The sequence below is a fragment of the Cervus canadensis genome, chromosome 30 (genome assembly GCF_019320065.1).
Source record: "Cervus canadensis isolate Bull #8, Minnesota chromosome 30, ASM1932006v1, whole genome shotgun sequence".
NCBI classification, from domain to species: Eukaryota; Metazoa; Chordata; class Mammalia; order Artiodactyla; family Cervidae; genus Cervus; species Cervus canadensis.
In genome coordinates, this window is record NC_057415.1 from 35,644,624 (window position 1) to 35,667,044 (window position 22,421).

The 22,421-nt window shown below is 49.0% G+C and overlaps 1 protein-coding gene across 2 annotated transcripts in view; it reads right to left on the bottom strand.

Annotated features, from left to right (window-relative positions):
- WHRN (whirlin) overlaps positions 1 to 22,421 on the bottom strand; it is an 89,008-nt gene that overhangs the window by 37,133 nt on the left and 29,454 nt on the right. For both annotated transcript variants that reach the window (XM_043453052.1, XM_043453049.1), the window contains exon 3: positions 16,899 to 17,024. In XM_043453052.1, the coding sequence (XP_043308987.1) occupies positions 16,899 to 17,024 (126 nt within the window). The remainder of the gene's footprint in view (positions 1 to 16,898; positions 17,025 to 22,421) is intronic.

A 22,421-nucleotide genomic window follows, 5' to 3' on the forward strand; every position in this document is an offset into this window, starting at 1 on the left:
TGCTCAGAGGACAGCGGCTGAATTAAAGTACAGCAAAGTCAGAAATGGAGTACTACACAGCTGTATAAAAAATGACGAAGATTTCTGTGATTTCCAGGATACTAAAATTTTATAAACTAAATGAAAAAGAATATCTATTGCACACTACCTGCTATATAAGAAAGGCAAAAGAATGTATACATGTCCTTGCTTATTCTTACAAAACGAAACAGAAATATGTCGGAAACTAGCTCATTTAGTTGTCTTGCAAGGAGTGGCGGGGTGGGGCGGTGGTGGGTAGAAGGGATGTGAGGGAGAAGTAATACTCTGAATATGCTTTTTTGGTAAAGTTTTGATGTTTTTGTTACTCAAAAAGTAAAATTAAATCAATAAAGATGCCAGTATCTTTGGCCCAAATCCTTCTCATAGAGCCATCTTTCTGGTTCTTTCTTATATTAGGGCGTCTTGTGATTACACTGGGCCCCCTCTGGATAATCTAGAAATCTCCCCATGTCAAAGTCAGCTGATTAGCAACCTTCATTCCATCTGTAATTTTAACTCCCCTTTGTTATAGAACCTAACATATTCGCAGATTCTGGGGAATAGGATGTAGACCTCTTTGGAACTCACCATCCTGCCTACCATATGTTGTTCAGTCGCTCAGGCATGTCTGAGTCTTTGCAACCCCATGGACTGTAGCATACCAGGCTTCCCTGTCCTTCACCATCTCGCAGAGCTTGCTCAAACTCAAGTCCGTTGAGTCGGTCATACCATCCAACCATCTCTTCCTCTGTCACCCGCTTCTCCTCCTGCCTTCAATCTTTCTCAGCATCAGGGTCTTTTCTAATGAGTTGGCTCTTTGCCTCAGGTGCCCAAAGTACTGGAGCTTCAGCGTTAGCATCAGTCCTTCCAATGAATATTCAGAACTGATTTCTTTTAGGATTGATTGGTTTGATCTCCTTGCAGTCCAAGGGACTCTCAAGAGTCTTCTCCAACACCACAGTTCAAAAGCATCAGTTCTTCAGTACTCAGCCTTCTTTATAGTCCAACACTCACATCCATACATGACCACTGGAAAAACCATAGATTGGACTATAGACAGCTTCGTTTTCAGCATAAGGTCCTATTTTGGACCTTTGCCTACCACATGGGTAGGCACTCATGCCCAAAGCCTGGTGGCACTCGTGGCTATCCAGAAAGAACCACAGCATATTACCTGCAAGCATAACAGACAGACACCACAACTATTGCTTGAGTTTTCCCCTTAGGGTAGATCTTCCTATGTTTTCTACAGTAGACATGCTTTACTTTCAAATTCAGGTTTTTAAATGATATCTTAAAATTGCCCATCTAACGTGTCTTCCAATGTGTTAAAGAGACTGGGAAGAAGTATGCCAAAATGTTCACAGGAGCTGCCTCTGCATGGTGAATTCCAAGCAATTTTAATTTCAAGCTCTTTAGGAATGTTCTGTGCTCTCTGGATTGCATGTGAAGACTATATTGTTGAGGCTAAAGAAAAAAATATTCCAAAAAGAAATGTAAAGATTTGCTGGGAGACATGATATAACGCTAACATCTCCCTCGACATTTGGCAGCTTGGGGAAGAACAGGCCTGGACCCTTGGCAGATCTGCTGTACCCCCCTGGAGAAGAATCTTTTCTATACCAGCCAGTCCAATCTTTGTCTCCTGGTAATTTGGGATAAGTCATTCCTGTCCCCCACTGGGCTCAGCAGCTTGCTGGCCCTGATGGGCTGAGAGATGATTTAAGCTCTTCTGGAGGGATTCTTGGAAGTTTTTCTCAATCGATGCTCCTTTTAAAACATCATTTCAACTGGAAACAACTAAATGCCTGACTTCAAGGGAATGGTTAGGTAAATTATAATTCAGCCAGAAGATGGAGTATTATCATGCAGCTATTACAAACTGCACTCCTGAGAAGTTTTTAATTACATGGAAAAACACAAGTGAAAATGTGGGATGCAAAACAGTATATATTGTATAATATCAATCATGTAAAAGTGTATGGAGGAAGGGATAAAAGAAGCTACATCAAGGTGCTAACAGATGGAGACGACCCGCACGTGTATCAACTCACAAATGGACAAACAAAGCATGGTATAGCCACACAGCAGAATATTTCACTATAAAAAGGAATTTACTGATACATGCTACAACATTATGCCAAGTGAAAGGAGCCAGACCCCAAGGCCACATATTCTACGATCCACTTATATGAAATGCCCCAAATAGGCAAATCTCATGTCCATTGAGTCAGTGATGCCATCCAACCATCTCATCTTCTGTTGTCCTCTTTTCCTCCTGAGGCTGGGTCATAGAAAGAATACAGCTCTACCTGGCTCTCTCTGGGACCCATGACTTCAGAATCCCTTTCTAAGCCGCCATGCTTAGAAGAAGCCTGAATTAGCTCTGTGAGAAGATGGCCCTAGCCAGGGGCCAATGTCAACCTCCAGACACGAGACAAGACGAGCCTCCCAGAGGCTCCAGCTGCAGCCTAAAGGGTCATGGAGCTAAGACCAGCCATCCTGCTTTGCCCCGTCCACTTCTTGACTTGGTGGACCCACAGCAAGGCAGAGTGGAATCCAGGGCTATTGCATATGTCTCGGTTTGGGAGTTGTTATGCAGCCATAATAATGGTATTAATAGCACTTGTGGAATCATTATCTGCACTTGACAAGGTCCCTGACCATTCGTATGCACGGTCAAGTGCCTGAAGCACCGCCCAGCCGTGTTTACTGACCTCTCTCAAAATGTGTGCGCCCTATCCCACAGCAGGGAAATGCAGCGGAAACACCCACTGATCACTGTTTCCCCTGCAAAATGGGAGAATAGGCTGACCTTAGATCCGGCAACCCATGCACATCCTGGATTGTCCTTCAGCTGCTAAGTCGTGATGTCTGACTCTTTGTGACCCCATGGACTGCAGCCCACCAGGCTCCTCTGTCCATGGGATTTTCCAGGCAAGAATACTGGAGTGGGTTGCCATTTCCTTCTCCAGGTGATCTGCCCAACCCAGGGAGCGAATCTGCATCTCCTCCATTGGCAGGCAGATTCTTTACCACTGAGCCACCGGGGAAGCCCACACATCCTTGATACGCAGGCACTGAACTTGGCACGCCCACAGGTGGAGCCAGAGGGCAACTGATGACCCCCCTGCGCTGGTCAGAGGCCACCCAGCATCTCAGGCTCTTCCCCCGGCCACTCGGGATGAAGGATGAGAAGGAAAGCCAGCCCCTGCTGACCGTCTCTCTCCCGTGGACAGCATGGTTCACAGGGCCGTGGGAGCCTGAATGAATGCTGTCACTTTTCCTGTGACCGGGGCAAATGACAGCTGGGCTCCTGCTCCAAGCGGCCTCCCTGTAGAAACTAAGTGTTACTCTTTTTGGCCGTAGCCTGCCTGGCAGCAATTACTACCCTGGCAGGGGCCCCTTTAAAAGTCAGGAGGTAGGACTAAGCAACTTGAACACTTGCAATTTACTGAACCTCCACTCAGGGGCCAGTTCACAAACCCAGCTAAGAGAACACCTATGGAAGGACTGAGAATGTGGTCCAGCTGGCAGGGGTTAGGGCAAGTTGAGGGTGGGGGGAATGGGGAGAGGCTTAAACCAGACCCTGCCTGTGCTGGGATTCTCAGGAAAGAAACCATCTTCCGGCTCCTCGGAAAGGTGCTCATCATCAGGGCAGGTTCATCAGCTACCGGAGAGTTTCAGATGCCATCAGGGAACAGTCTCGCCCACCAGCACACACGCTCGTGTGGATACTGACGATCACTCACACAACCAGAGCCATCGTTTGGGGAGGGCTTTTCCTGTGCTGGGTACTGGACTTTACGACGCTAGCTCATTGCATCCTGACAATATAGGGCCTAGGACACAGGTGGTGGAGGTACAGGTGTCATTATTTTTTTAAAATTGCTTTTAGAGAACCTGGAATCTATGGAAAGCACAACTCCTCTCCCACAGTCCTTGGAAGGGCAGCAAGATGCCAGTTCGTAAGTTCAGGGCTCATGGACTCCTGGGCAGGAGAGAGAGGTGGCCACTCCACCCCAGGGAGGGGCAGCCCCCAGGGACACAGAAAGCCCTGCTCCAGACAGGGGCTCTGGAGAGGAGGCACGGCCAGTCTTCTAAGAGGGAGCTCGGCAGTGATGTGAAAGTGTGACCCACCTTCTGCTGAAATTGCAGGGGGCTGGCAAGACCTCCAGCATCCAGGGGCGCTCGGCCACGATTCCTCGCAAGCAGGCTCCGTGCGGGGCCAGGGCTGCCAGGTCAGCGAGGAGCTGAGGGAACAGCCTGAGCTTATTCCATCCTGGAGGGGCAACACCAGACGGACCCTTCCCCAGGGGGACAGGCCCCACAGTGGAAACGCCACAGATGGGCGTTAGATCTGAGAGCCAGGCCTGTGACCTTGGCTGGCCCCTTCTGGACATATGACCTTGGGCAAGTCACTCCCACTTTCTGATTCTCATTTTCTCATCCATCAACAGAATCAATGCTATTTACATTAAACAGTCTTATACTGAACCCAGACAGACCGTTTTGTTTTTTTTCAAGCCAGCACATTTTGAATACTTTTATCTGTATTAAGTGTTTTTCTATAGAGATTCTCTGGCTACATCTTCACAAGTTCCGAAAGGTACTCTTTTCCCAGTTTTACAGATGGGGAAACTGAGTCCAGGGAGACGCAGCTGGCAATTCTGACTCCAAAATGTGTGCATTTAACCACCAGGTGCCACTGCCTGCCAGTGACTCCAGGGCCTGGCACAGCGGGTACGAGAAGCGGTAGCCATCATCATTAGCTTTCTCCAAATAATGCTCTCCTGCCAGAGTACAGCTCCAGTCATAAATTCTTATTTAAGTCATCTGAAAAGTTGAGCTGGGCCAGTGCTCTCACATGGAGATGGCGCACGTCCAATCATCCGGGCCCCAGGTCCCCCTTCCGCCCACAGCAGATGCTACTGGGAGAGCCTTAGCTAAGTCCTCTCTCCGGCACAGCCCACTGGCTAACACACAAGCACAAGCGCTTTTGCAACCACACTAAACTAGTGGCGCTGGCACACACAGTGGAGATTATCTGCTGCCCTCGGGAGTGGAAAAAGCCCTGAATGCGGAGGCACAGAAATATGGACAAAGCCTTTCTCAACATACAATTTTAAAAACCACGTTACCAATTGGAGACATTCATCCAGTTGGCAGCCAAGGTGAATATGTGACCTTGGAGAGCTCTGCATTTGAATTGCCGAGTCTCCGCCAGCCAAGAACACACTTTGGGGCAAGCTGTTTAAACTCACTGAGCCTTAGTCTCTTCATCCAGAAAATGGGGATGATGACAATCAGTACCTCTGCATGGGACTGCGATGAGGATAGAACGAGATGATTCTTGCCGCCCCACCCCGCCCCAGCCCCCAGACAGGACTGGGCTGGGACTGGTCAGTGACTACTAGGGCTTTTGTGCTGTTTCTATTATGTAGATTTTAGGAATATCACTGGGAGTGTGTGGACATGAGCGCACACACCACATATACAGAGAAATAACCCAAAGTTATGGGGTTTCCCTGGAGGCTCAGTTGGTAAAGAATCCGCCTGCAATGCAGGAGACCTAGGTTCAATCCCTGGGTTGGGAAGATCCCCTGGAGGATGGCATGGCAACCCACTCAAGTATTCTTGCCTGGAAAATCCAATGGACAGAGGAGCCTGGCAGACAGCAGTCCATGGGGTTGCAGAGTCAAATACAACTGAGCAACTAAACATACTAATGACATACCTCCAGGGGGCAGTAAGCTCAAGCTGCCCAGTTGTGAGAACCATTTTGCAAAGGGATGAACTTCTAAGTCTTGTAAGAGCCGCTGGAGCTGGCCAGAGTAGGAGCTGTGAGGGGAGGAAGCGATGAGAACTGGATTTCTGTGACTAAGCTCCAGAGCCACCTGAGTTTTCAACCCCAGCGTCTCCACCTACCAGCTGTGTGACCTTGGGCATATTGCTTAAACTCTCTGGGTCTTGGTTGCCCATCTCTAAAATGAGGATGATTCTGCTCCCTCCTCACAGAGTTGCTGGGAGAATGAAATGACTCAGAGCAGGAGCAGCCTTCACTGAGCACTCTGGTTGACACATAGGGAGCACTCCCCGGATGCTCATGATTCCTATGAGTATTGCTGTCAATCAGAAATAGTAGATGACTCCTCTGCCCTAACTTATTTCCCTCTATTATTATTTTCCCCTATCATTATCATTACTACCCTCACACTGCCAAACCTTCTGCCATTTCCACCACACTTTCACTTAAACATATTCTGAACGGCCAGGAGAATCCTCCAGGCTCCAAACTCAAAAGCAGAGTGTGCAGAAACCCCCAGCAGGTGTCACAACTGTGCTGACGGTAGAGAACCCGAGCAGAAGCAGGGAAGACGGCGGGCCCGGCTGCCAAGGATCGTCAGTCTGTTTGTTTTCTCCATCACATAAGCTCAGGGGTTTAGAATCTTGTGGCTAACGGGGGAGGCCTTAGAGCCTTAGAGCCAAGCCGCTCCCTTGCTGTGTGATCTTGAGCAAGTGATGACCTCTCTGAGCCTCAGTCGGCTCATCTTCAATGAATGGTCCAGCGTCTATGTCAAGAATTGTTCAGGGATTCATTAAGATGGAACATAAAAAAAGCACTTAGCAGGGTGCCAGCCTGCAATGATCACTCAGCGGACGCTCGTTGTCACCATTTCTGTCACCGATGCTCAGCCAGCTCATCACCTGGGGCCCCAGGAGTCTTCACTGCCCTCTGTAGCCCACTCCCACCCTCCCCATTCAACACGAGTTCCACGCAGAGCACACGGGGGACCCAGATCCAGGCTCTGCATCGCACACACCTCGTTCTGGCCTCCAGATCACCAGTTACCTGATGCCCACCTGAATGCCCACAGCACTCTGACCACAAGAAAGACTCTGAGGGCCCTGGGGTGCCTGGGGAGGGACACGGCTGCCCACCCTCCCTGCCACTCAGCCAGCAAGTCTCTCTCTAAACCCCGCTCAAGGTGAGAAAATGAGCACGCTCAGGAGACATTCTGTCACTTCTCCTTTGTTTCGTCTCTCTCTAGCTGGCAGCAGGAGAATACTATAGATATTAAATCGCAGTCGTAAAAAATGATCACAAGATGGCTAAGACACTTTTTTTTTTTTTTGGCTACATTTTGTGCTTCAACTTTTGAGGAGGGCCTTCTATGACACTCTGAAGTGGCAACAACTCAGTCCAAATCTTATTAATCAGAGATGAAAGGTTTTGAACTGAGAAAGGAAACACTTTTCTAAAAAGCCGATGGTTGGATCATCAAAGGAACAGAATGAATGAGGGCCCCCAAGTCACTGTATGCACAACAGGTCAGTGAGAAAGGGGTCTGGAAGGACGTGCCGACTGCTGACAGCTGACACATCCCGGGCTGGACAGGGGCAGGGCAGGGAGGACGGTCACTGCAAACCCGAGTCTGCCTGTGCATGATTGGACTTCTCCTCAACCAGCAAGTGTTACATTTACAATTAGAAAAAACTTAAGATTTTTTTCTTAATACTCATTTTACTTGGCTAACTTGGTATCTGCCAGGATTCTCCACTGGGAACTTAACAATTTTCCCCTTTATTATTACAGAATATATGGATAGAGGTACTTTGAAATTATGCAAAACATCCTGTTTCTGCTATTTAGCATCCTTTGGTGCACCTTGCCTACAGCAATGTAATATGATGCTCTAACTGTGATTTTCTCTTCCTTTATTCCTTCTGTGCTTTTTCATGGCAATGTTTCTTTAAGCAAGAGTTGTCCCTTCTCCCCCATTGATTTATGTATACTATTCTCTATGTAATTACGTTAGTATGGATCCCTGGAGATTTACCTCTCCTTTGGCCATGGGTGCTCTTTCAGGCTGACTGTACGCATATGATAGGCTGATTGATTGATTCGGTAGTACATCTTTATTTTCCAGTCCTAAAAGATGCCCCAGGGTCCTCTGCCCTAGACCTGGAATCAATGATTCCTACAAAGAGCCCTGGTTCCTTTCACTTGGAGGATCGTATTTAGAAACTAAGATCTCAGTACTAGTTGTACCCATTTTCATTGGGTACAACCCCCATCAGTGGATTGAGTAAGGAATTATACGTACACGTACTAGCTCATGCATACATACACAGCCGTACTGATCTCTGCATCTATTTATCTGTGTATGTACATACACAGATTTTTTCTTTTTTGTGAATGAGTCCACATTGATATCTCTGATGAGTCCAGCACCACAGGGTTTATCCTATTCACCACCTTTTCCTTCCCTGTGACTTTCTTTGAGCGTAAGAACCTGGCTCTCATTATCTAAAATGGACTTATTTTTTCAGCCTGTACAAATGAAGTCGTTTCAGAATTCCTAATTCATTCCCCTTTGAGGCAAAGAAATCTGCCAACTGGAATACGGTGTCTGAGGGCAGTTCTTCTTGTCTGCCTTATAGTATCAGTCCAAACAACGTTTCTCAAAATCACTTAGGTCAGCCTCCTCCTTCTCCACTCCCTTTCAGCGGGGCTCCAGGAATCATTTGTAATACAGTTAGATTCCTCTGTCTTCATTTGTCTCAGTCTGCAGCACTCCCTCTATCCCCCAACAACCAGGTTGAGTTTTTTAAAATTTTATATATAGCAACATTCACTCTGTACAGTTCTATGGGCTTTGACAAGTGCACAGATTCATGTGTCCATCACTACACGCAACCAATTTTCCATACAAAACCATTTCCCAGGTTTTCTGCCCATTTTGAGAGTTCTTTATACATTCTCAATGCAAGTCCTTTGTCAGAAATGTAATTAGAAAATACTGACTTCTCCAAGTCTGTGGTGTGTCTGTTCATTCTCTGAAAAGTGTGTCTTTCGCAGAGCAACATTTTTAACTTTCATAAAGCCCATTTTGTCAGCTTTTTTCTTTTATGGGCCACGCTTTTGGCGTCACATCTAAAAACTCTTTGCCTAATGCGAGGTCACACAGATTTTCTCCTACGTGTTCCTGTAGCAGCAGGGCAGTGTTTATCTTACCTTTAGGGCTATTGATGTATTTTGAGTTCATTTTCACAGAAGGTGTGAGGTTGAGGTTGAAGCTGAGGCTCATTTGTTGGCATGTAAATGTCCAACTGTTCCAGCACCATGTTGAAAGAACTGTCCTTCCTTTCTCCATTGAGTCACCTTTTCACTTTTGCCAATCACCAGTTAAGTATGTAGAGAAGGGTTTATTTCTGAACGCTTTACTCCACTCCACTCATCTACATGTCTGTCCTTCCACTAATACTGCACCATCTTGTTTATTGTAGATTTACAGTAAGTCTTGAAATCGGGGAGTAAGTCTTCTAACAGTGCTCTTCGGTTTCAGGATTATTTTAGCTCCTCTAGTTTCTCTGCCTTTCCATCACAAAATTTACAGTCAGTGTGTAAATATTTATAAAAATTCCTGCTGGGATTGCAATTGGGGTTGTGTTGAATCAAGATCAAACTTAGGAGACCTGGCATCTTAATAATATTGAGTCTTTGTATCCATGAACACAGTATATATTCATTTATTTAGGTCTTTTTCGGAGTTTTCAGCATACAAATAACTGCACATATTTTATTACTTATTTCTACCCTAAACTGTGTTTTTTTTAAATTGATGCTGAATTTCAATTGTTCATTGCTAGCATATAGAAATGCAGGTGACTTGTGTATGCTAACTTTGTGTCCCTCCATCCTGCTAAACTCATTATTTCTCGGAGTTATTTTGTAGATTCTTTGGAATTTTCTATGCAGATGAGTAGTCTCTATAAATAGAGTTTTATTTCTTCTTTTCAGATATGTATGCCTTTTCCTTCTTTCTATAGACTTCTTGCACTGACTACAACTTCTAGTATGATACTTAATAGGAGTGGTAAGGGAAGATACTTTTGCCTTATTTCAACCTTAGAAGAAACTGTATAGTTTTCACCATTAAATACATTATCTATTGCTTTGTGAAGATGCTCTTCATCAGGTTAAGGAAGTTTCTTTTGACTCCTAATTTAATTAGCGTTTTTAAAAATCATAAATGGATATTGTGCTGTGCTTAGACACTCAGTTGTGTCCGACTTTTTGTGATCTCATGGACAGTAGCCCGCCAGGCTCCTCTGTCCATGGGGATTCTCCAGGCAAGAATACTGGAGTGGGTTGCCATGCCCTCCTCCAGGGGCATGGTGAATATTGAATATTGTTAAATGCCTTTTCTGATTATATGGTTTTTCTCAGTAACACTAATTTTCAAATGTCGAACTAGCCTTGTGTTCCTTGGATAAAACTCATTTGGTCATGGTATATATATTTTTAATAGATTGTTGGGGTTGTTAATTTCATTGGGGGTTTTCACATCTAAGTTCATGAAGAATAGTGATCTGTAATTTTCTTTTCCTGAAATGTGTTTGTTCTTGCTGTTATATAATACTGGTTTCATAAAATGAGTTGGGAAGTATTCCCTCACTTTTTATTTTCAGAGAGAGATTGTGTAATAGTTCTTCCTTAACTATTTTTAAGAGATCATTAGCGAAAGTATCTGGGCTTGAGTTTTCTTTTTTTTCTTTTTTTTGGATAGTTTTTAACTACAAATTCAGTTTCTTTGACACACATATAGAATTTTCAGGTTATCTATTTTCCTTTCTTGAGTGTTAGTGGTTTGTATCTTTCAAGAAATTGGTTCATTCTTCTAAGTTGTAGAATTTACAGGCAGAGAGTTGCTTGTAACACACCCTTATTATCTAAGGTTTTTTCTTACTGTTAGAAATATTAAGAGGTAATTTTTGTCATCTTCATTAGGGCTGCTATAAAATCAGTCATAATCACAAATAAAAATGCTTTAAAAATATCTTTACTAAACAAGTATTATGTAGCAGCCACACCCCTTTCCCCACTGAGAATACACAGACTGCATCCTTGGAGAGGATGTCAGCCTCATTGTCTCCCAGCAGGACTGTTTCAGGGACTCATGGAGACAGAGTCGGCAGGCAAAGTTGAGCTGCCTGATGATGAAGAGGCTCTGTCTAGGGCTCTGTGCTGGGGATTCGGACACCTGGACCTACTTCTCCACGATCCTCAGCCAGTCCTTCCCCTCCCTCTGGTCTTCAGTCTCCCCAGGTGGGAAATGGGAAGCTGGGAGGCTGAGATCTATGCATACAGATGTGTTCCTGCCACCACCTGCCCTCCATCAGCGAAGAGCTGAAGGTGGTCCTGAATGTCGATCGGCACCTTTGATGAGCAGACCTCACTGCGGGCCATGGCGCTATTTAGCTTTTTCATCCTGAGGGCGTGTGTCTCTAAGGGAGAGGGTCTGACTGCTCAGGGCCATCCCAGGCAGTTACAAAAACCACTAACGCCTCTCAGCAGGATTCATTCCTCAACAAAAATCCAGCTCTGTGCTGTGTTCAGACCAGGATGCGCACGAAGCAGTGGTCAAGACTGGAGCTTTGGAGTCAAAAAGACCTGGCCTGGGGTCTTCAGCTGTAGCCACCCTCTCGTTCATTCAAGACAGCCACTGTGTGCCAGGCATTGTCTGGACAGTGTGTGAAGAACACCCAGTCTCTGCTCCACGCTGCTGGGATCTCAGAGGAGAGACAGTCATCAACGTCTGTGTGCTCAGTCGTTCAGTCCTGTCTGACTCTGTGTGACCCCGTGGACTATAGCCCGCCAGCCTCCTCTGTCTATGGAATTTTCCAAGCAAGAACACTGGAGTGGGTTGCCATTTCCTCCTCCAGGGGATCTTCCTGACCCCAGGCTTGAACCTGAGTCTCCTGCATTGGCAGGCTTCTTCACCCATGAGCCACCTGGGAAATCATTATAAATAAGCCCAAATTATGATGGGATTATAAGTTCCTATCTCACAGAGCTGCAGTGAGGGTCAGGGCTGACATGTGGAGATCACCAGTTCCTGGGTGAGTGCTCCATGAAGGATGCCATCCCAGGCTCAGGCCAGAAAGGACCAATTAGGAGAATAGACCCTGGTAAAAGCCATCCACAGAGAGGTCAGCCCAACCCAGTTGACACACAGCACACACGACAGACCTGCAAATAGTGGTTCATCCCCATAGTCACTGAGACTCCAAATCAGCAGCAGACACTTCATGGCCAGCCCCAAGGCCAGAAGCTGCACAGTGGTGACCCCAAGAGTGGGGCGTTCATGGGAACAGAGTTCCTGCCCCTCAAAAACCCCAGCCAGGATGGAAGCCTGGCTCCCGTTGGCAGAAACCAAATGGGTCTTCCACCCTGGGGTGACCTCAAGGGTGAAGGCCATGGCGCCTGGCAGGATCAGGGACAAGCACCCTGGCCTTCGGAAGCTCAGTGATTCATAAGAAGACTAAATGGCCTTTGTTTCTTCCTTCTGCATTCTTTTGATATTTGACCAATCCAGGGTCCTAGGGAGGTGGTGGAGCAAAGTCCATGGACTTTGGAGGGCCGGAAGGGCTAGGGCTGGATCCCTGTGTGAGCACAAGCGAGGTACTATGCCTCTCTGAGCCTCAGTGATGCATCTATGAAGTGCCCACTTATTAAATGCCATCTATTAATGCCCACCAAAGGGCTACTGGGAGGATTAAATAAGCGTGTATCTAAAGCATTTAGCACAATGCCTGGTTCATAATAACTGGTTAATAAATAGCAACAGCTACCATTATTATTATTATTAAATGCCAGTCAACTCTGGCTGTCCTTAAAGGAACAAACAAGGTTTTATGGTCCCTTCTCTGGTGGGGTTTGCTGGGGGCAGGTGTAAAGGCATAAGAGAAGCCTAAAGGTAAATGCTGAGGCAGGAGTCACCCCTGCCGGGAGGGCGGGACAGTTCTAAGTCCCAGGCAGCAGCCCCCTGGGTGAACGCTGGCAAGGGCAGGGCCTCCTCCTCTGAGCTCTCCTCCCAGCTGTGTTCGCTGGACTCACAGGGCCCCTCAGGAGCTAAGGGAGCAGCTGGAAGCCAGGAGCAAGGTGCACTATCGCCCCAGGAAGGCTCTGCACAGTGGCACGGAGCCCTATTTGCAAATAAAGTTTGTTCTTGGCTCCACCACCCACACAGCCAAGCCCCTTTATTCCATTTCAATATGCTTAATTACATGGAAAGTGCACTGGCAATAAACAGAATTAATCAGTCCTGGATGCCTGAGTGAGTGTAGGCAGGTGTTAGCATATGCGAGGGCCCTGGGAGGGGAAAGTCCAATAGTGGCAGGGAATATACTGATAAAATGTTTTACTACAGTGGGGATGGAAGATGGAAGGGCCTTTACTGAAGGGAGGCATTTCAGGAGCAAATAAAGCTTCTGATTGCCTGCAACTGAGAAGCAGACGAAAGTAACTGAAAAACTACGGAATGTTTTTCTTCTGCCTTGTTTCAAAATGGAAATCACTTTACTGTTGCTGTTTCCATGATTATAAAAGTAGCATTTGCTCCATTCAGACACTGTGTAAGGATGTAAAGAATAAAATGAAAATCATCCATAATCTTATCACCTCAGGATAAGACATTTGGTATTGACATCTCGGTACGTGTTGCTGTAGATGGTTCTCTGGATATATTTTTGCACACATATACAATATGCATGAGATCCTGCTAGACACATGGTTTGGCAGCCTGTTTTCCATCTAATAACACACCATGGACATCCTTCCACAGTAATAACTGAAGATCTTGAGCATCATCTTTTAACGGCTGCACAGTCTTGGGTGCATTATATGACCTGTGTGATCTGGCTACTTGCCTCCTCAGCATGGTCTAGCATCTTCTCCCCGCCTGTCTTTCTGCATTCATCCACCAGTCTTCCTTTGCATCCTAGAACACTTCTTTCCACTTCAGGGACTCAGCGTTTGCTGTCCTTGCTGCCCAAAATTCTCCTTCCCTCCTTCACATAATTCATTTTCTCCTTTCAAATTTCCACTGAAATGTTTCTTTCTCTAGGAAGTCTTCCTGGATATCTACCCCCCAGACACTCAAGAGTTCCATGTGCTTCACCATCTTGGTATTTATCACATCTTGGTATTTACTGCAATTAAATACACAGTCGTGAAACTTATTCCCCCTCCCCCTTGTCTTCCCACTAGAAAATAAGCTCTCGGAGGGCAGGGACTGTGTCTGTCTTGCTCAGCTCAGAAACCACAGGGCAAGTACGGTGTCTGGCATGCAGGAGTCCCCAGTGTATGTGTGCTGATCACATGGAAGGAAGCGAAGGAGGGGCAGCCAGGGGTACCCACTTCCTGCATTAATGCCTACTTCCTTCCTTCCTGCCAAAGAATCTGCCAGCAGGTCCCCTACTTTGGCATCTCTCTGTGGGCACAGGAGCCTACAGGTGAAGGAGAATAGATCACGGTCCTGTGCCTGGAGAGCCGCTGGTGCTCTCCGGCCAGAGAAAGTCCCAGAGATCGGCCTGCCCAACTGTTCAACTGCCCATGGCCCAAGCTGGGAAGCCAAGGCCAAGAGATGGTGACTGCAACCACGAAACTAAAAGATGCTTGCTCCTTGGAACAAAAGCTATGACAAACCTAGACGGCATATTCAAAAGCAGAGACATCACTTTGCTGACAAAGGTTTGTCTAGTCAAAGCTATGGTAGTCATGAGAGAGTTGGACCATAAAGAAGGCCGAGTGTTGAAGAATCGATGCTTTTGAACTGTGGTGCTACAGAAGACTCTTGAGAGTTCCTTGAATTGCAAGGAGATCAAACCAGTCCATCCTAAAGGAAATCAGTCCTGAATATTCATTGGAAGGACTTATGCTGAAGCTGAAGCTCCAATACTTTGGCCACCTGATGTGAAGAGCCAACTCCTTGAAAAAGACACTGATGCTGGGAAAGACTGAGGGCAGGAGGAGAAGGGGAAGACAGAGGATGAGATGGTTGGATGGCATCACTGAGTCAGTGGACATGAGTTTGAGCAAGCTCCAGTTGATGATGGACAGGGAAGCCTGGCGTGCTGCAGTCCATGGGGTCACAAAGAGTCAGACACGACTGAGCGACTGAACAACAACAAATAATTTCTTTATGATGTTGTGTTAGTTTCTGTTGTACAACAACATGAATCCACTATATGCATACATGTATCCTTCCCTCTTGAACCTCCTTCCCACCCACCTGCTTCCCACCCCTCTAGGTCATCACAAAGCACCAAGCTGAGTTTCCTACACTATACAGCAGCTTCCCACTAGCCACCTATTTTACACATCAGTTCAATTTAATCTTCTCCAACACATAGTTCAAAAGCATCAATTCTTCGGTGCTCAGCTTTCTTTATAGTCCAACTCTCACATCCATACATGACTACTGGAAAAACCATAGCTTTGACTAGACAGACCTTTGTTGGCAAAGTAATGTCTCTGCTTTTTAGGTATGGTAGCATATATCTGTCAATGCTGCTCTAAATCCATTCATGGGGCTACACCTTTATAACCTAATCACCTTCCAAAGACTTCACCTCCTAGTGTCAGCACTTTGGGAGTTAGAGTTTCAAGGGATGAATTTGGGAGGAACACATTCAGTCCATAACACAGACACACAATAATTTTAACCTTTATCATTAATGTCATTGAGTGAATGCCTCATTTTTTTCTGAGAAAGAGATGCTGTACATTATCATTATCTAGGAAAGGGAAGGGAAAAAGTGAGGTGGAGGCATTCTCCAAGGTCACAAGGCTACGACAACAAAAGCAGCAAAGCTGACATCCGGACTCCAGACCCAGAGCTTGTCTCATCATGTGTTTCCTAAGAGAATCCCCTGAGCCACGTCAGGCGGAGGGGGCAGGGGCAGTCTTCTGACCACCACTCTGATCTGCCCTGACCCTTCTTCTCATCCACATGGAGAACCAGCTCCTCCGGGTCAGTAGAGCACTCAGGCCCTTTGTGACGAAGACACAGTCTCATCTCCTGCCTTCTTCCCCAGCCTCACACGTGGCTGGTCATCCATCCGGTCACACATGGTCAAACCACGTGGCTCCTTCAATCAGAAAGCCCCTTCACTCACAGCTTCTCGTCCACTGGACTTGGCTCAAATGCCACCTGCACCCAGGGTCACTGCAGAGGTGCCACAGCACCTCTGGCCACAGGATTTAGCCACAGCATGCCGCTATTTATCTAAGGGGTCTGTGTCTGGGGTCCAGTGTAACACAGTCTCTGCCTTACCCACTGACCCCCTCCAAAGCCCTGGGGCAGTTCCTGGCCCTCCTCAGCACAGGATACAGTGTAGCGGTTAAGTCCATGGACTTTGGAGCTAAGGCTGCTGGGCTCAAACCCTGCTCTGCACGCCATCGGCTGCATGACCTTGGACAAGTCTGTTTAACTTCTACAGCCTCAGTTTCCCCAACTAGACAAGGTGGGTAAGAACATCCACCCCACAGGGCAGGATAAGGTTCAGGGAGATGACATGTGTGACATCAAGGACGAATGCCAGGCACTCAGCTGGCCCTCTTCAAAATGAGAGCTAATTGCTGGTTGCCCTGGATCAAATGCCAGGCCTGAAGCTGCCCGATGCAGCCCCGTCCCAGCCCACAGCCGCCTCTCCCCTTCCCTCTCCAGGTGCCACAATAAGCTCCGAAGTCAGGGCCATCGCCGGCCATCAGCGATGTTTGCAAAACAGCGGCCTGGAAGAGCTCAGGCTGGCCGGCTGCCCGCAGCGTGTGGGAGGCTGCCTGTGGGAGGATCGCTAGGAGAACTCGGGGCATGGGGGTAGGAGGGGGTGAGGCGTCCTGAGCTGTGAGCTGTGAAGGAGAGTCGTGGAGCCAGGGACAGGTCCTTCAGGCGGGGTGCTGACCGCTCTGCTGGACGTCCCATTGCAATCAGCTGCCCAGAGTTCCACACGCAGGAACCTTCCCTCCCGCTCTCCCTGACCTGCAGCCCGGCGCCCCATCCCTCTCCCTGGAGTCAGGGGTCTCTCACCTTGAGCCCGCTGCTTTCTGCTTCGGAGCCTGGGTCCACGCCGGTGACGTAAATGCCCAGGCCGTACTCCGCTCCCCCGCGGATGGTGAGGCCCAGGGACCGGCCGTCCCCCAGCAGCAGGTTCACCTGCAGGAGGGAGAGGAGACCGCGTCGGGGGCCTGGAGGGCAGCGGGCACTTCGGGGGGCAGCAGCCTGCAGAGCCCCCTCCCGTATCTGAAGGGCTTGGAAGGTGCCCTGGAACATTCCGGTTTCTGCCCAGCTCTGCCCCGACTCACTGAGTGACGCGGGGAAGTCCCTCCCCTTCCTGGGTCACAGGTACACGTGCAGTAAAGGGACGGCCCTGAGCAAATGACCTCTCGGGACCCCCTGGTATTGGCACCCCAGGTTTCCTCACACCATGGGGCCCACGGACTCTCTCGGCCCCCACTGGCCGCCCTTGACTCACACCCTTCAGTCAAGGACTGCGTGACAGGCCCAAGGCCTCCACCCAGCTCCCCCACCCCCCGTCCTCTGATCCGAGGATCCAGGCTGAGCCCAGGGTCGGAGCCCACCCCTGCCACCCCCGGGGGCCCCCGCCTCCCAGGGGCCTGGTCTCCTGCCTCCCTGGGGGTATCCTGCTCTGCCATCCATGGTGTCACTTCAGCAGCCCTTCATTTCACAAACACAGGGACAGCCCACCCAGGGCAGACCCAGCGCCAGGCCAGGGACGTGGAGATGACCCAGACACGGGTCTGCCCCCAAGGGTGCCAAATCCTGAGGGGCAGAGAGATCACAGAGCCGTGCGGTCAGAGCCGGACGGGGTGACCTGGGGGCTATGTGGGTGCAGAGAAGGAGCAATGGCCCTGCCTGCAGATGGGGGTGGGGTGGATGGAGGGGAGCTTCCTGGAGAAGTGACATCCTTCACGGAGAGCCGGGGAAGGGACGCATGGTGGCCAAAGCAGGGAGCGCTGGGGGTGGTGGGGGAGGCCGAGGCGGGTGTGGCAAGAGGCTGGCACAGAAGCCTCAGTATCCATGAAGGAGCCTGCAGGGACACGCAGGTTAGGTGTGCTTGGGACTGGAGGGGAACTTACAAAAAGAAGTGGCCAAAGAGTTGAAAGTGCCAGTTGCTCAGTCATGTCTGACTCTTTGCAACCCCATGGACTGTAGCCTGCCAGGCTCTGCTGTCCATGGGATGCTCCAGGCAGGAATCCTGGAGTGGGTTGCTATTCCCTTCTCCAGGGGATCTTGCTGACCCAGGGATCGAACCCAGGTCTCCCGCACTGCAGGCAGATTCTTTACTGTCTGAGCCACCAGGGAAGCAGAACAGCTGAAAACCTACCCCCCAAAATGACAGAAAACACCCCGACACAAGTTAAGACCCAGCGGCATGTAAGGGAGCCAAAGAGAGCACCGTGTGACTGCCTGAAGGAGAGGGAGGGGCGGAGGTCGCGGCAGGCAGCTCGGAGGGCAAATGTCACGGAGTCAGTGAGGGAAGCCATTCAACTTGCTATCTCTTTCCAAAAAGCCATTCATCTGACCGTTATCAAGGGCTCTGCACCAGCCCATCAGGCATCCCTTACATCTATTATCTCACTTCATTCTTCAATCTACCCCTCTGGAGATCAGAGGGGAAGTAACTTGCCCAGGGTCACATAGCCGGTCCCCTACTGGTCGGGGGCGGGGGAGGAGCTGGAGAAGACAGACTCAAGTCCAAACTGACCACGAGGATTGTGGGGGGAGAGAGCAGAAAGGATCCCAGGAGCACATAGGTGGCTGTGCTCCCCCTTTGAATACTAAAGCTGAAAACTAACCCCACGGCTTGCCGGTCACTTCCCCACAAATCCTTTACATGGGAATAAAACGGAGTCTCCATCACAGGACTATAATAACAGACCTATCCACAGCAGGGTATCAGCTTCGATCACCTGCTGGCGACCTCACCAGCACTTGGCAGGAAACAAGAGCTCATCTATGGCAAAGGGCACTAAGCTGTGAGAGGCAGCCTGGCGCAGTGAACAGAAGACCGTGCCGGCAAATAATAAGATAAAAACAATAACCCATTAAACCAATTGGTTGCTAAACGTGCTGCGTCTTTCCTCAATCCCTACTCAACACTTCACATGCCTTACCTCCTTTAGTTCTCTTTCCCCTTCTGTGGTTTCTCTTACTATCCCCAGTTCCCAGATAAGGAAACTGAGGCTGGAGAGGTGAAACGGCCTGGCCAAGATCAAAGAGCTGGCAGCTGTCAGAGCCCAGCCGTTTTATCAGCTCACTGCACTGCCTCCCAGAGGACTGAGTTCACATCCTGGTTCTGCCCTTTACTCCTGGGCAACTCTGGGGCAAGGCCCATTGCTTTTCTGATCTTCAGTTTCTCCATCAGTGAAATGAGAACCACACAGCCTACTGCCAACCTTCTTCCAGTCCTCCCTTAGAGCCCCAAGGAAGCAATGTGAACAGCCCCAGGAGATGGCATCCATAAATATTTGGGGGCAAAAAAAGATATGAAAGGTGCCTAGCACGTGGGTAGTGATGGATAACTGATGGTTGTTGCTGCCGTGAATTACTGTGTTCCAGCCCCATGTGGCTCCTGTGATCACCCCCAAATCACGGCTAGGGAAGCTTAAGTGACTCACCCAAGGTCACACAGTCAGGGAGTTCTGAAACCAGGGGTGATACTGTGATTTATACTAAGAAATATATATTTTTTGTCTTTGTCCTCCTTCCTGGCAATAAGCTCCGGAAACTTTGTAGATTCCTAAGTGATAAGACCACTAGGAGCATCTTTTGTTCTAGTAAGGCGGCTCTGACTGGGCACCTGGAAGGCGTCTGCTCACCAGAAAGACCCAGCGATGATCAGAAGCTTGGAACTTTCAACACCACCCCCATCTGCTTCAGTTACCTGCTGGAACCTCCACCTTCCCCACTCTCCAGAGATGGAAGAAGGGGCTGGAAATGGAGTTAATAACTGGTCATGCCTATATGATGAAGGCTCCATAAAAATCTCAATTGTATGGGGTTCAGAGAGCTTCCGGCTCTTGGAGAAGGCAATGGCACCCCACTCCAGTACTCTTGCCTGGAAAATCCCATGGACAGAGGAGCCTGGTAGGCTGCAGTCCATGGGATCGCTAAGAGTCAGACACGACTGAGCGACTTCACTTTCACTTTTCACTTTCATGAATTGGAGAAGGAAATGGCAACCCACTCCAGTGTTCTTGCCTGGAGAATCCCAGGAACTGGGGAGCCTGGTGGGCTGCCGTCTATGGGGTTGCACAGAGTCGGACACATCTGAAGCAACTTAGCAGCAGCAGCAGCAGAGAGCTTCCAGCTAAGTGACAGGTGGAAGTATGGGGACTGTGGTACATCCGGAGGGGGCGTGGAAGCTCTGAACCCCTCCCACATACCCTGTCCTATGCATCCCTTCCGTCTGGATGTTCATCTTTATCCTTTATCATGTCCTTTTTGATAAACTGGTAAACAGTGAGTAAACTATCCACAGGAGTTCCATGAATCATTTTAGCAAATTAGTCAAAGCTGCGATAGGGTCATGGAAACCTCTGAGTTATGCCAATTGGTCAGAAGCACAGGTGACAAAATAAACCTGCAGCTGGCATCTGGAGTGGGGCACTGGGGGGCTGTGCCATCGGACTGAGTCTTTAACCTGTGCGGCTGGACACTGTCTCCAGGAGGAGCGTGTCAGAATTGAGTTAAATTAAAAGACACCCAGCTGGTGTTCCAGAGAATCACTTGGTGGAAAAAACCTGCACACATCTGGTGCCAGAGCACAGTGAGTGTGACGGTAGAGGAGAACTGTAGGTTTTCCTTGTACGGACTTCAGACCCAGTCCTCCTCACCTTCCATACCCAGCTGATTCCCAGCATGAGCCAAAGGGGCAGGGCCCACCTTGTCCGTGCAGTTGCTGAAGGCATGAGCTCGGGGGAGGCAACAGCCGCTGCTGCAGAGGATCTGCCTGCTCCGCCCACACTGGGGCCGTGGCTCTGGGAAACCACGGAGACTTGCCCACTTGCTCAAGGGCCAGTGACCCTGGTGGGCGGTGGGCAGTAGGGGACCTTTGAATCCTGCGTTTTAAAATAGTCATTCATGCAATAAGTACGTACCAAGCATGTACACTGTGCCAGGCACTGTGAGTACACCAAAGCTCAGAACCAGTGGTGGGGAGAGGAGGCCCTACCATTGCCTCCATTTTATAGAAGAGGAAGTTAAGGCCCAGAGAGGTTGTGTAACTTATCCAAGGTCACACAGCTGGTAAGTGGTGGGGTCAGGATCTGAAGCCAGGCAGTCTGGATCTAGTGTCTTATTCTTCCTATCATGCTGACATGATCCCATCTAACCCCCACAACAGGTCTGCCCTACTTTTTTTTAATACAGAGACTACATCTGCACTATAGAGACTGGGGGTCAGCACAGAATGGGAAGCTGGAATGATGAACAACTCTGCACCCTCTTCATTTCTGAGCATGTTACCGTGACTTGAGTATAGACGAGCCTGATTCTCCGAGGAGTTACCGGTGTTCTTCCTTTCTGTTCCTTCCTGCAGCCTCTGGGATGGTTCTCACACTTCAGTGTAGAGAAGATCCTTACTAGCAAGGGCTGCAAAATCAGAACTAGCTTCGGTGGACAGTTGAGGGGCTTTCAAGGATAATATCACTACCGGTGGTTTTTACATCACTATTGCCCTGAGAACTATTTGCCTAGAAGGTGTGTCCCCACTAGGGTTGAGATTAGGGTTTTTGAAGTTAGGCATGGGAAGTCCAGAGCCTGTGGTGGCTATTTGGAATAGTGGATGAGACCAGGCCACTGGAGAGAAGAGAATCGGGCCAGGGAGCCAAAAGTGAGGGCTCCGGAGACATTTCCCCATGTCCGTCCTCAGTGGGAAATCAGGGGCTCCATACTGTATCAGCAGGAGGAGGAATGGGGCAATGGAGAGGCTTTCCTGGTGTGGGTCAGGGCATTTCCTGCCTCCTGAGTTATACGTGTCCCCCCTGGAGCCTGACTGTCTCAGCTTCTGCCTTCTGCATACATGCGTTTGTGCATGCTCAGTCACTGCAGTCGTGTTCGACTCTTTGCAACCCTGTGGACTATAGTCTGCCAGGCTCCTCTTCTCCCAAGAATACTGGAGTAGGTTGCCATTTCCTCCTCCAGGGGATCCTCCTGACCTGGGGATCCTCCTGACCCAGGGATCAAACCCACGAAGCTTGCATCTCCTGCACTGGCCATTAGTGCCACCTGGGAAGCCCTTCCGCCTTCTACATCCCTATATAAGTTACTCCAAGACTCCCACAGGGCACCCTACATCCTCCCAACCTTCCCACCCACTCAGCTCCAGTGCCACGGTCCTTTGCTCTAAGCCTTGAAGGTGCCACATTTATTCCCACCTCAGGGCCTTTGCACATGCTGTCCTAGCCGCCTGGCATTTTCAGCACTCTGATACATGGCAGCTCCATCTTCCTCTCGGTCTCAGCTCAGAGGTCACCTCCTCCGAGAGACCCTCCCAGCCCACCTCATCTGAAGCAGGGGCTCCCTCCC